We start from the raw sequence: 14583 nt of genomic DNA, 5'->3' as shown, positions 1-14583 counted from the left end.
TCATCAGTGTTTACAAATATGTAAAGGGTGGGTGTCAGGATGATGGAGCTAGGCTTTTTTCAGTGATATCCAGTGGTAGGACAAAGGGCAATAGGTGTAAACTGGAGCATAGGAGGTTCCACGTTAACATCAGGAAGAACTTCTTTACTGTAAGAGTGACAGAGCACTGGAACAGGTTGCCCAGGGAGGTTGTGGAGTCTCCTACACTGGATATACTCAAGGCCCACCTGGACAAGTTCCTGTGTGATGTACTCTAGGTTACCCTGCTCTTGCACGGGGGTTGGACTAGATGATCTTTCGAGGTCCCTTCCAACCCTTGGGATTCTGTGATTCTGTGATGTTTATTTATGCATGGCAAAATAAATCATTAAAGATATGAATGCCTTTCTTGTAGTAACAGAAGCTTTAACTGCATCAACTTCACAAGCAACAGCATTTCAAGCATCAGTGCTGACAACAACTGCAATCAGAGCTACAGATGAGCCTATCGCAAGTAGTAAGTGAAAATTCTTTAAGCTAATTGTTGATGCTGTTCCAGTATTCATTCAGGAAACAAGCAGCAGGATTTTGTAACTGCGTTATCTTAGGCTTGTCTTCAGTGGGGTAACCCACCTATGGGACACAGAGTGGCTTTCTCTGCAGTGAATGGAGCCCTGTTTCTGTAGATCTTCAATTTAAATTACATATTTTTTAATAATTTAAAGCTAGTCTGCAAGCAAGGCATAGGTGTGTTTTGTGTGTCTGCATATGTATGTATATAAAAATGAGGAAATAATTTGAATGCTGTTTCTTCATTAGGCTCTGCGCCTTCTGCAGCTACTGCTACACAACAAATAACACAAGTTGCAACAACACAACCACCAGTAAAAGTGACCACTACAGCAGCATATAAAAGTGACAGCACAACAAACAGTAAGTGATAATTTCATTGTGCCCTTTCTGATTCATTGTACACTACATCTCTGTAAAACAGTATGGAGCAATAAAAAGAGGTAAAAAAGGGTAGTTTCAGTTACGGATTTGAAGGTTTGGTAAAGCAGAACTATTCATCCTACCATACTATTTATCTTTAAAGAATCACGTCCTAGAATCTTATACGAAGAATATTATACCTTTGATTTGCAGTGGAAGTGTCCTGAAGCCATCACACAGGATTTTAATCTCCCTGTAGTTGAGATGTATTTGGAAGGGGTTTAATTTTTTTATTTTCTTATGTGGCTAGGTTCCATTTTTTTATAAGTATTTCCTAAAAAATAAGTGATTCCCTGTCAGCAGAGTGGTGTCAGAACAGCCCCCTTTGGTTTTTTTGTCTTATGTATGTTACAATGCTACAGTTCCTTATGTTCTGTATTATTATGAGTCACAGTACTGAAAGCAGAGAAGTGATACTAATTACCCTGCATCAATCTCAGGAATGTATCCCCATGAATCTTCAGAATAATGTGTGCCTGCCCAGCACATCAGATTGGATTCTAGAAAAAGAAAATTAAAAAAACAAAAAGATCCAGTAAGTAGCTGGATTAATTTAACCAATTATGTTAACATCCAAAATGAGCTCAGTAAACTTCAGGTGAAATTCAGTTTCCCTTTATTTTGCCTCTGAACTGCACTGAAAATATTTGCTCAAGTCTTTTGCTGAACCACAGTTTAGAAATATTCCATTTGTATACCTAATTGACTCAAAAAATTAAAAATAACTACTTGAGATATTTAACTCAGCAGTCAGTGGTACACCTGTACTTGGAATTGATATTTACAGTGCTCTGAACTGTCACAAGTTATTAGAACTTGACTTCTTTTCCTTTGGTTTCCTCACCTAAAAAGGGAGTTCTATAAAATGGTTTTCATGCTGTCTTTGTGCAGATTTTCCTTTAAAGCCACCCCTCACTGACCTGAGCATGCTAAACTGCCTGGAGAGTAATCACCCTTTCAGTTAGCAGTTACATCGTCTGATGCAGCTTTCCCACTGTGCTTGGTGTAAGGAGTAGTCTGATTATCAGCCTGAAGTCTTTCTGGTTTTGGCTTGGCTTTTAAATGCCAGTATCAGTGAGTCACAGAACACAGTCTGGCCGATGCACAGGCTGCTGAAGTGATACTGAAGGCCACAGAGAATCTTTTTAAGCCTTCATTTGTGACACTCTGAGCCTGTCAAAAGCCTGCAGCACGGCACATCACATTAAGAATGCAGTTCCTAGTCCTTTCAGTTTCGCAGAGGTTCTTTGGCTTGTGGGTACCAGAGTGGCACAGCTGCCTGGAACTAAACCTTGCTGACAGGTAGAGCTCCCAGCAGAGGAGGGAAAGCTAACAAGGAAAGGCATGTCTGCCAGTACAGCTTAGCTCCAGCCACTGCTCTGCACTAATGCTCCAAAACACTGGTGCTGGGGGTATGATGGTGCTGGAGGTACCCCTAGGCCTGGGTGCAAGGTTTTTCACAAAACACGCTTTCTTTCCCTTCCTCTTATGTTCTTTTTCCACCAGCTGGAATTCCCCTAGTTTCTTGGGTTGTTATTTGTTTTTAAATTTCCTTATTTAAGCTAAAACCTGCCCCCCAAACCACTAAAACTTGTGATAAAAAATGGTGATAAATGAACACAAAACCAGGGCTAACCTGCCTCTCACTCCAGTTTCTTAAAAGGAAAATGAAAAAAGACATTAGAACTGTATTTTCTTTCAATGCTAAGTAGTATTTGGAAAAACTGTGTATGTGAAAATCCATTCTAGTGGGTTTTAAGGCAGACTCCTGGTCTACCTTTCAAGAAAGTCATAACCTTGGTTTCAGCACAAACAAGTGGGACAGGGCACAAGGTCTGGGAACAGGCATGGTACAGGGACTGTTCAGATGGGGCTAGCCCTTGCAAAAAGCCATAGACCCCTCAACCCCTCTGGCTGCTGGCTACAGCCATCTCTCCGTTTCTAACTGACGTATTGGCATGGCAAGGCTCCATTGCCTTCACTGCATCCTCCTATTCCCTGCCTGTGTCCCCAGCAGTAGCAGAGGGCTTGGGAGAGTTGTATTCCCTGAATCAAGCACAGGCATATTGAGATATTTGCTCTCCAAAATGGACAGGAGATGAAGGTTGTCTACTCTCTTTTTCACTAGCACTCACTTCTCCCCATTTTTTGGGCTGGCCATATGGGATTGAGGCAGAAATTGGTGGTGCCTTTATGACACTTCAAAATTTACTTTACTACGCCTGATTTTCAATAAAAAGCCAGCAACTCTGTTTTGCAATGGAGATAATTGCTTTCTCTGCTTCAGTCCCTGCTAAAAGCTTCAGTAAATGATTGCATTCACACAGCAGAGATTTGACAGGGCTTCCTGTCTCTGCTGCAATTTCTGTGGCTGCTGTCACCTTTTATTATAGATTCAGGAAAAGCCCCCAGTGCTCCATATGCTGTGAAATCATGCAAACGACTTTGTCTATTTTCTTTTTTAAATCCTCAGTATTTTTTTCCTCTGCAGGCAATAAGAACAATCTCTTCCTTTTTGCCCTCTTACCCTGTTTATTATATTGGAAGACAAGCAATAAAACTTGTCTCTTTAATCTCCTAATTTATTAATAAAGGGGTCAAATCCAGGAGTTCATATTTATTTAGAAAGTGAGCTCATTTGTGCAGTTCAGGTCCCAAAACAAGAATTTATATGGTGCCACACTACAGCAAGTTGCATCTGCAATCAGGATTTCATATCCTGGGAGTCTCAAGAGTTATCAACAAGAATACAAAATGAAATGCAACAAAAGATTATGTTCTTCCTCCCTTGGATATGGAACAAGCATTTTATGCAAGGTCAGTGCTCAAGGTGTTAAATTGCAAGAGTAGATCTTTGGCTGTTGTGTTTCTGTTTTATCTCATGTCACTCTCCTGAATGATGATACATCATGGTGCAATGAAATATTAAATATTAAGAAGTGGGAAAAGGAAAGAGTGGAAGAGATACTTTTTTCTCTTTTCATCATACTGTAGGTAATTACTTCAGTAAAACTACCACAAGAGTGTTATGGTAACATATATTGCTCTCAGATCATTTCCACATGCTGTAGGTAAACACTGAGTATAGCTGGCTGCTGAGACATGGCAGGCAGAGAAATGTTTAAAAACAAATATTTTCAAATACTTTGGGTTTTTTGTTTACCAGAAAATGTAAAGCTGGCAGACAGCAGACGCACTCAGCTATGGGCTGAAATCTGCTTGCTTACCTCCCTCACTGCTTTTCATTCTTCTAAATGGACGTGTTACATTGGGTTTGCTACACTGGGTTTTTTCAAAGCTTTCATGAATGCACACAATACAAGTGGTTTCTCAGGTTACTCATTACAGGGGTGAGGCCTATATGTTTGTTTATGCTAAAGATAGGAGCTCAAGGGAGAAAGTTTAGTCTTCCATTAACAAAGCACTCATGCTGGTATTGTAATGTGGTTTGGGTGCAGTTCCTTCTTCCCTGTAAGGTGTTTCCTTGATTCATTCATTGGCCAAGTAAGGTCTTAACACACATACAGATGTGAATATTCTTTGCAGTGCATAGACTATATGCAGAGTATGTGCTGCTTACTTGAAGCATCTTGTGATGTTTAAGTTCGTTAGGTAACAGTCTGCTGTAAAGCAAATTTAAAGTACTGTTGGGAAATGCCAAAATATATGTGTATTATGCGTACACTAAGTAGAAAATCATGCTAAGATCAAGTGAGGTTGTGTGGAATTACAGATGGTTAAAGAAAATAAAGGGGTTTCAGAGCACAAAATGTAAGGAAATACCTGAGGCTCAGGCAGCAGCTTTGAGAGCCGTTTCAGATTCGCTGTTGTTGATTATCCCTTTGACAAATACGTGTTAACATACTGTCATTTATCCTATCAAAATATCAGCAGGGAGAGCTGCATCACGACCAGGGAGTTCTGCTTCTGCAGCAACCATCCTCATTTGGACAGCTATTTTACAATCTTTACGGCTTTACCATTTTTATTCATAATCAGCTGTTGACAACAAACCCATTAACCAATGATGCAAGTGCTTTTGCAGCAGCAGAGCCGCCCTTCTCCACTGGGTTTGCTTTTCTGTGAGCCCAGGCCTCCCCCTGCCAGGCAGGCAGAAATCTCTGCTGCAGCTGGCTGAGCTAAGCGTGATGAATTACTGCAGCGATGTGTCAGTGGGGATGGCAGAACTGAGTCACTGTGTGCCCGCGCAGAGTCCCCCGCCTGCTCCCGCGCAGAGCATGGGCACCACAGTAAGGACTTGCGCTGTCTCCTCCTGCTGAGATCAAATTAAACCTTGCATAGATATGAGTTATGGGATTTATCAGAAAGGCAGATTTCTAGCAGGCATACTGCTCTGTCAGCGCTTCCATTGCATACATGAGGGATAGCTGAATTTGGATGCTTCTGTTCCCATAGGCTTTTGGCACAGAATTCAACCTCCTAAGTGTGTTGATGGTAGAGTCTGTGCTGTGTATTAGGCGTAAGGCTTGGAAGCTGCTTAAAAGCCACAAGTCAACAGAGAATTGGGTTGCTAGGATTTAATCTTAGGGTAGTACAGTGGAATTGAGGTTGTTTTTTTCATCTTGGAAAATGTGCAAAACTGACATGCAGACTTTTACACCTCTACTTCACCCCTCAACATCGATCACACAGAGCTTGCTCTGCAGTCTACTGAAATAAATGCAATAACCTTCACACTGAGCCCTAGGTAAAGGTGCTATCTGAGTAGCAGGAAGAATCTCACCCAGGCTGAATTAAAAACAAAAAAAGGAAATGCTAGCATCCCTCCCTTCTCAATCCCCTGCAGAGGCATATCCAGCATACAGCCCATGTTCCCAAGAACAATCTGTTCTCACAGCTCCCAAACACAAGAGGAGCACCAAGGGCTGGGCTGCTGCCAGGACTGATAGGACGCTTAGAACGTGTGATCCCCATGGGAAAACAGCTCTCTGTGGGGTTACAAGGCAACTGGCTGCCTCCCTCCTCATCTCTCCCACAAACTGATTGTTTTGCAGTGTTCACAAAGCATATTTGTGTTCAAATGTCTCTGCACATTAAGGCATTTGGTTAGTCTGCCTTACTTTCCATTCTCACATGCAAGCTTTTACTAATTTCTTATAGGAGAGCCAGAAGATGCTTGCTGTTGTTGCTGTTACAAGCACATGCATCCTAAAGGGAGAGGGAGGTTCTTCAGGTTTTTTGCTTTTCTCTAAATTGCTCTGAGATTAAAATTTAAACATTTTTAAACATTTAAAATGTGAGTCTGAAGCAACCACAGTAAGAAACAAAAGTGGAAGAAGTTTGCTTTTAAAGATTCACTCAAGACTTCTATGATGAGAATGCAGGAATTATTAAAGTTCTTGGATCCTTGCATTATACCATAGTAAAAACATGAGGTAGAGGAGCTATTTACACTCCACCTCATTAATCTCTAGTGAAAATTAGACTTGCATATTGAAGAGGTACAATGCTGAGGTTTCTGGAGGGATCTGACAGTGAAATTATGCTTTTCATCACTAGAATTCCAATGGAAGTTTTAGACATTTAAGTTTGTTCTGCATAATTTTTGGTGTGGTTTTCTTTCATGCCTCAGCCTTCAAAGATACCATCCTCGGCTGTCCGTCTCCTCTCAGTTCCCAATGTTGTATGAATCCCCTGACTCCAGTGACTTCAACTCATTCTTTCTTAGCTCATTGATTTATTGAAGCTTGCCTTTCCAAGGTATTACACTTCATTAACAAGAGGGGAAGTGAAAGGCCAAGTTAAAGGCGTGTCGTGGTAGAATAGGAAGCTCTGGGCACTGAGAGTTTTTTCCCCTGAAAAAAGGGTTCTTTGAAGGGCCAAACTGGTAATCAGAGTTTCTGAATAAAGCATGCGATGAAGCGTCCCTCAAGATTCAGATGTTTCATGTGCATGATGTTGCACTCGTTGTGCTAAAACATGTCGTGAAGTTGTTCTAGTTCTAGTGCTTGAAATTCATATGAAGAGGCACCGAAAACACTTTACAGCTCAGTCACATCTCTGATTTATACCAGAAAGGAAGTATAAGGTTACTCTTGGGCACCCCTATGTTTTATTCAGTATGCACTGTCTGTTATGCTGAGGTTTGAGCATAGACATAGGAATTATCAGCTGTACTGGAGCAGCTTACATTCTTTCTTGTTGTCATTTGATGAACTTCAGTTCCACAGGCTCAATCTTGGACTCACCTTGGGCTGGAAATCTTGTAACAAAGGTGGCCTTGATCATCTATTGACTGTGTGAGAGCAGAAATAAGACACTTTAATTTCTCACACATTAATATTCAGGGATATATTATTTTCTAGGTCTTAACAGCACAGAATGAAGTAATTAACTCTGCACTTAATTACAAACCCTTAAACTTTTTACACTATTGCATTATGTGACAGTTATGGCTGAAGCTTACTTTTTATTTATTTTGTTTAAAATGAAGGTGAACGATAGAGGGAAGTAAGCAGGCTACTCTCTTCTGCTCATGTTGCTTTTGATGCAATACTGTCTAGTCATTCAGGGCTTCCTAGTCAGAGATCTAGGCTGTCTTCTGCACAGGTGTGAGGCTCTTTCTGATGCTAGGATGTGGTTTAAAGATGCCTCAGCTATGCCAATAGTAACAACTCTATAGGAATGGTTCATCACTTGGCAAGCAGTTACCAGAAGCTAACCTTAAGTCTCTTCTATGATGGTGTGAACTTTTGTCTGAGGGATGGTCCAAGATCTAAAACAATGCTTATAGAAGTGTATCTTGCCTGAATATCTGTCTCGTTTCCAGCTACACAAGCAAATGGAACACAGTTGGCACAAAATGAGAGTTCAGATGCTTCATCCACTAAGGGATGGCCTTCTTCATCCACTGAGGGGTGGTCCTTTTCGTCTACAACCTCTCTACAAAAAACCACTTCTGCTCCTGGAACCTCAGGTAAGTCTTGAAAACATACACTCTATTTTCCTATGCAAGCAGTAAAAAGATGCAAATCATTTTGAATCTTTTCTTCATGTGCTGTGCATTGTCCTGGAATGAGGGCCACCTCTTTATTAATGTAGCGTACACTGTGGCTATCTCATCTAGCTATGAAATTAAGATGAGTGATGGGTGAATTTCAAAACATTCAGTTGGGATACTCAGTGTCATTACAGGAGGATATAAATTACTAAAGGTAATAGTGATCTTTATATATGCTGTATGTGGTCACTGTGTAGCTTTGGCTGCCAGAGGAGGTCATTAAGATAAATTCTCTGGCTGCAAAGCAAAGGAGACAAAGGAGAAAACAGCTATAATTTTTACAATTGTTAATAAATCTGGAGGGCAAGTTAATGCATATTACCAACTAAGTGACATTGTTCAAAGTACAACATGGTCACACGCAAAGTCAAAAAGATATTAATCTTTCCCAACTCCAGTCTTGTTACATTGTTTTCCTGGGGGTGTGTTGATGTATTTGTCCACTAAACAACATAGTGTAGATGCCAAGTCATAAGAGCAATCATTTATTAATCTTCTAGCTGGCTAAACTTTCCCAGATTTTGAAGACCCACTTATTCAGGTTTTCTTAAGGTCTCTTGAGTCTTCACTCAATATTTACTTTCAGCTACACGTGTATAAATCCAATGAGGATGCTCACTTTGTTTGCATATCCCAAATATTATTCATGTTTAACATCCCTCAAGGGATACAAGTCTTTTTACAACCTCTGGATTGTGTTTGTGGGAGATAAGCTTGCACATGTACTGTGATTTTTAACTCATAGAGGATAGTGCTGGATTTAAAAGTGGAGTAACGTCATATTCCCAGTATGCACTAAAGCACTTGGAAACATGCAAAAAGATGTTATAATAATAAACATTTTAAGGAAGTTGAATGGGTATTTTTAATGTTTAATCCAAGGTCACTGATTTAGAGAGGATTCTTCACTATTTTTTCAGTAAGCCTATGCTCCATAATGCATATACTGTGAACTGTAGTGATTATCCTGTTAGGTTTTGTGTCTTTTGGCAGACATGTATGATATGGAAACCTTATCATTAGTAGACCGTGATAAAAGCAGTAAATTACAGCATTTTTAATTAAAGGCTCTCTCACACAGGTAAATCTTCCAGGTTAAAATGAAATTGTAATACATATCTGGGTATGGATCACACATATTGAATTACATTTTACATTGTTTGTATAATTACATTTTACATTTAAAATTTCCCCAGAAAGTTTCACAACTTTCCTTGGGTCAGTTTGTGGAAGTCATCATCTTACCCAGCTCATCTTGCTCTAAAACCACTAAATCTTCTTGAGCTCAGGAAGCACCCAAGATGCCTGGCTGAGAAAGGCACATCTATCCAGGTGGGGGATCGGCCTAGGTGCTTGGCATAGCCAGCACTCTGAGTTCCCGTAAAACTGTCATTTCAAAGTCACCTCCTCCTGCACCAGGATTTCCACATTTATACTTTCCTGTCTCCTCACCAGCTCCTTGCTTCTTTCTTTCAGCTTAAATATGCAAGAAATACCATTACTCACCCTGATGAGTTTGGTAGCTTATCTCAAATGGGTGCACATTTAGACCACGTTTGCTTCATTATTCTCTGTATACATTAAAAACTTTCAGAAAAATAAGTTATGATTCCCTCTAAACAGATTTATTCCCCTATGTGAAATCACTCAGGGCCAAGGGAAGCCATATGCTGTGCTATACCCTAATAACTTTTAAAGCAATGCAAGCATGAAGCCAGTTGTTTCATCCTGTGCTGACATTAGAAGAAATGCTGACTCTGTCATAGCCATTAGATTATTTCTTCCCAGCTCTTTGGAATTTCATTCAGAAGCTTATATAGGAGCTGAACACCTTGTGTTCGCTAGCTCAGAGTCTGGTAGGAGCAGCGGGGCTGGTACTGTAGCCCATAAGGGACAGCAGAGCTTGTAAGCCAAAGGCACCCCAGACACAGCTTCTGCATGGGAGCTCAGGGGAAAACAAATTAATGTGATATTGGTCCAAAGCAGAGTGGTTTTATCTGATATGCTCAACCAAAATAATCCAGCTGGCTAACCTCGATGCAAAAGAATATATATAGTTTAGAGACCATTTTCCATCTTTATAAAAAAATATCATTTTGCTGAAGAAATAAAGCACATTTTGAAGAGAAATTTCCAATCAGACATATCAAAAGATAAGGGTGTGGGAGGAGTGCCACAGAAAGCTGGAGAGGGACTGAAATGAGTGGGGGAGCCTAGGAAACAACTTGGAGAAACATCAGAGAGCACTATTGCGTGCTGTATTAAGGATTGAAATCACCAACCACGGAGGAGGGACTGCGTAGTGTTCACCAAAGCTAGAGAAGGCAATAGGGATTGTTTGCAGCAAAGAGAGCAACCTGCATGCTTGCTGTTGACACATACATTTCTCTAACTTTGGCTGTCATGTGTAATATACCTCCTACTCATGCTCCACCTCCAAGGAGGCTTGCTTGCTAATATTTAATTTTCTCCTTTTGTTCAATTAACAAAAACTTGAAGATTTAATGGATCAGCCAGTGTCTAACTACATCCAAGGCACTGCAAGTGTTGTAGCTTTTTTTTCTGTGACCTAAACAAAAGCCATAGAGCACAATGAGCTGAAGTTCACCCAGCAGGGTGGTAAGATCAAATGATCTATTATAATAAACTGTCAGATGAATCAACCTGCTGCATCTATTGATATCTTTATTGCACTCCTCCAGTTATAAATCCTACTCACTTGATTCGTGGGATGCATTTCCCTCAGAAAAATTCTTATGAGTAAGACAAGGCGGGTTTGACTCCTTCTGTAAGCAAACTGTGTAGGAACACTGGACAATGATATTAGGTAAAAAAATCCCACTGTATCTTCAGCTTCTTCACAAAGAGTCCTACACAAAAATCAAAGTGGCTGGGAGATGGAAAATACAGCAAAGCCTCAGATAACGCACTCACTCTATAGCACAGTCAGGGCAAGGAGGGGTTCTTTAAAGTTCTTAATTTTGCTTTGATTGCTTTGATTTATACTGTGGTATCCCCTCTGAGTAATCAGCCAAATTTATTCGTTTGTTTTGCCAGTGAATACAGTTTCATGTGGCTGCCCTCCAAAAACAGAAGCAGCAAACTGCGGGGCATCCAAGCTGCTTAGGTTGCAGTCATTGGAGAACAGAGTGGGGAGAGGTTAGCTATTGGTCTCTTTCTCCATCTGTCAAGCTTCTAACCAGTGCTGAACTGGCTCAGGCAGGTATTTTCAAATCAAACCACCGTTATGTGCCAAATTTGTTATCCTTGTCCTCCTTATCGCACATGGAGGACTCAGCATAGCCAGTGTTGCACACCTCACTTCTCATGATGAATCTGGAAATCTTCCCAGATTGTTTATGCAGAGCATCTGCCCCCTAACTCACAGCCCCAGAGGATGTGATAAGCTCTGAACAGGCAGCTACAACTATGGTAGCTATGTTAGTTAAGCAAAATGCTGCCTTTCGTTCTGTCCTTCTCTTTCTGTAGAACAGCAGCATGTGACCCCACCAGCAGAAAGGGCACTGGATGGTAATTTAGAAAATGCAAACTGAAAGCACCTGCTGAACTGCTCCGATAAGCACAGCTTTGTTTGTGTGGCAAGGCTGAGCAATCTCTGAACAGAGGGTGAGCTGGCGCTTTGCTTGCATACTGGAGATGCAGGAGAGAGAGGAGGGCAGGAGATTTTTCCTGTTTAATTTTCCATGCTCTAGCAGGATCTGGGTGAGATGCCTTTGGGAAAGATGCTTGTAGTGTTAGCATCTGTAGATGTGTGCTGTCTTTAAAAAATAACATGTTTTCTATCTGGGATCATCACTGCTGTCTGGTTTTATTGCAGTGATGAGGTCTGGCTAGGATAGCAGTGTGGTTTTGGTTGTGCCTGCAGATACTGAACTGCAGATCACCCAACCCTTCCTGTTCACAGAGCTACTGTCGCCTGCATACAGCTTTGACCAACCTTAATTCTTTGGGATAGACTTCAGTATCATCTTCGGCTTAACATGCTTTTTCTATCCATTTATTTGCTCTAATCTGAGCCAAGGTGGTTCACTTTGTTTGCATGAGTGAAGTTAAGGGTGAATGTATAATTATGTTACAGTCTTGACAGGTGAGGAGTTCTTGGGCAAGCTCAAATTCCATCAGACTGGGGAGACAAGGTCTGAAGTTTCATAGAGAAGTGATCCATTTGTAAGACTTGACAAGGTCTTCTGCCTTTCTCCAGGAATATGCACACACAGGACTTTATAGTTTGCGTGTTCAACCATTGTGGTGTGACCTCATGGTACTTTTTGCCGTGGGATCCCATTCCTTATAGGCTTAAGGAATGGCAGTATTTGGGTGACAAGCAATCATATCTTATTTGGATGTTTCCTTAACACCAGCCATGTGTCCTGCTGCATTCTGTACTGTGCGTCACTCCAAACCTCCTTTGACAGGAGAGTTATTAATTTCCCGAAAGCTTTTCCTTGGCCCTTGTTGCTAACGTTACTCAAACATGCTATAAACATTGCTTAATGAATCATTACAGAGATCCTTTCTGCATAAGGTGACATTGCTTTTTGCAAACGGATTGATGACATGATTAAAAGCTTAGGAAAAATGTCTGCTCTGGATCTTAGGAAGCCAGGATAAGATAACTGTATACCTTCGGAGTACTTGGCATTGCTCACATTTAGTATGCTCAAGCAGAGCTCTTACTGCTGACTTTTGAGTACTTGGCTTTTCAATCTGAATGTGCTTTTCACGCATGTTCGTGATTATAATGCCATTAAAGCTCTGTCCCATATACCATTAGCAAAAGTGGTTATTTGCACCCTGGTGGCTCAAGTGATCTATGTTTTTAATTGGGTGTAGAGAGGATGAAAAACAAGAGCAGCCATTCTGGTTTTCAGAGAGTACATTAACAGCAATAGAATGATGTGTTTCATTTGTAGTACAGCTCCAGTAGTAGGAGCTGTCTGTGCAAAGCATCAGTCCAGAGCACAGAAAAGTGCAGCAGTGGTGTACAAGTGGATCTGTACTCCCCTGGGACCCCAGATGGAAGAGGAGCAGCACTAAAGTCCTAGGCACTCAGGGGAGAGGCCTTATGCCTGCCTGGATTTACAGCTGCCTTCATGCCACTCCGTCTGCGCTCTCTCAGACTGGCACAGCTGGGACACAGAGGATGTGCTGGTGGGTTATGTCCTCCCAGGGAGCTCCTGGGATTAGGTCAGATGCTCCACATTTCCTACAGGTGCTGTGGCGGCAGTGAACCCTGAAAAGACCCAGCAAGGGGGGGTTTATGGTGCCTTCCAGACTACAGGAAGGTGACCAAACGCTGTGATTTATCCCTCAAAATAATTAATGATTGCTGAGGATGTAGTGCCTGAAGGATTTTTTTCCATGGTAGCTCCAGTAATCCAGTGTGAGAGGCCTCACCAGGTGGGCAGAGAGCCAGTCACTCGTCCCTGGCAAGAGGCAGTCTGTCTTGTGCAAACAGATAAATGTTTTGCTGCCAGTTCACGCAGGTGTCTATTCTCAAAGACACGGGTGAGTTAGGTGCCCGGCTCCCTTTGACTGTAGAGTGATTGCAGGAGAGATTTAATGCAAAGTAATAAAAATCACTCTGGGAGTGATGGTTGCCTATGGCTAGCCTCCAAATGTGAAGTATTCACAGCCGCCTTAATTTCCAAGCCTGCTATAGTCTAGACGCACAAAAGCAGCAGCATACTAACAAAAGGTTAACAAATAAAAACGTGTTCTGCACCAAAACCTTGTGAAGTGGCCGGGGAAAGCTGCCAGGAGTGGGCCAGTAAGCATCGTGCACTTTGCAAGGTCCATTTCTTCCTCATTACCAGTGTCTTTTACTCCTACTGCTTGGTAGCCTGTTAGCCAAAAGCACCAAGATAGTTAATGAAGATTCATTTTTAAAGGCTTCTGTGACAACTGAAGATACGTCTCAATTAGGCATTTGAATTTCTTTTATTAAAATGCTTATTTGTCACTTAAATGCCAGCTATTCACTCCCAGATGCTTGGCTGGTTTTGGCAAGAGGAATTTCTTAAGAATGTTCTCAGTTAATGCAGGATTTTCTTCTCTTGAGCAGAATAACAACCTAGCATAGGCTGGACTTTGGATTCTGCTCTCATCTCGAAGGGATGTCTGTAGACTTTCACAGCTCAGACTTTCTAGGCTTGGGAACAATGTCAGACTGCCAGTTTTGGGGCATCATAGCTTGTGGGTTTACTGAGCATGTTGCAAGGGCCTGTCAGTTTGTATGATGTGAAGACTCTGGGCATCTAAAACAGATACTAACAAACCTGTTCCTTCTGTTTTATTGCAGGCCTTCACGTGAGCTCAACAACACAATCAACAAGTAAGAGCAACAGAAGAGTTTGCTCTGTGTGAAAAAGGCTGGTGTAGGGTGGGAGGGGGGCAGCCTGAAATGTAGTACAGAGAAGCAGAGGAATGATGTTCAACTTGTAGCAATGCATAACTTTGCTGTGCTTTCAGCTGAATGCCATTGTTGGACTAGCAGATACTGAAAAGAAAACAGGGTGGGAGCACAAAAGAAATATCAGGTCTAGCATATTTCATGATGCCATGGGAAA

At 41.5% G+C, this 14583-nt stretch overlaps 1 protein-coding gene across 1 annotated transcript in view; it reads left to right on the top strand.

Annotated features, from left to right (window-relative positions):
* The window catches only part of EMCN (endomucin), a 55697-nt gene that overhangs the window by 20058 nt on the left and 21056 nt on the right, over positions 1 to 14583 (top strand). The window contains exons 3-6 of the mRNA XM_034065007.1: positions 395 to 496; positions 799 to 912; positions 7763 to 7909; positions 14316 to 14348. Of these exons, the coding sequence (XP_033920898.1) occupies positions 395 to 496; positions 799 to 912; positions 7763 to 7909; positions 14316 to 14348 (396 nt within the window). The remainder of the gene's footprint in view (positions 1 to 394; positions 497 to 798; positions 913 to 7762; positions 7910 to 14315; positions 14349 to 14583) is intronic.

Source organism: Melopsittacus undulatus, chromosome 7, assembly GCF_012275295.1.
Source record: "Melopsittacus undulatus isolate bMelUnd1 chromosome 7, bMelUnd1.mat.Z, whole genome shotgun sequence".
NCBI lineage: Eukaryota > Metazoa > Chordata > Aves > Psittaciformes > Psittaculidae > Melopsittacus > Melopsittacus undulatus.
The sequence above is the reverse complement of the archived record's forward strand: the minus strand, read 5'-3'. Positions and strand labels throughout refer to the sequence as shown.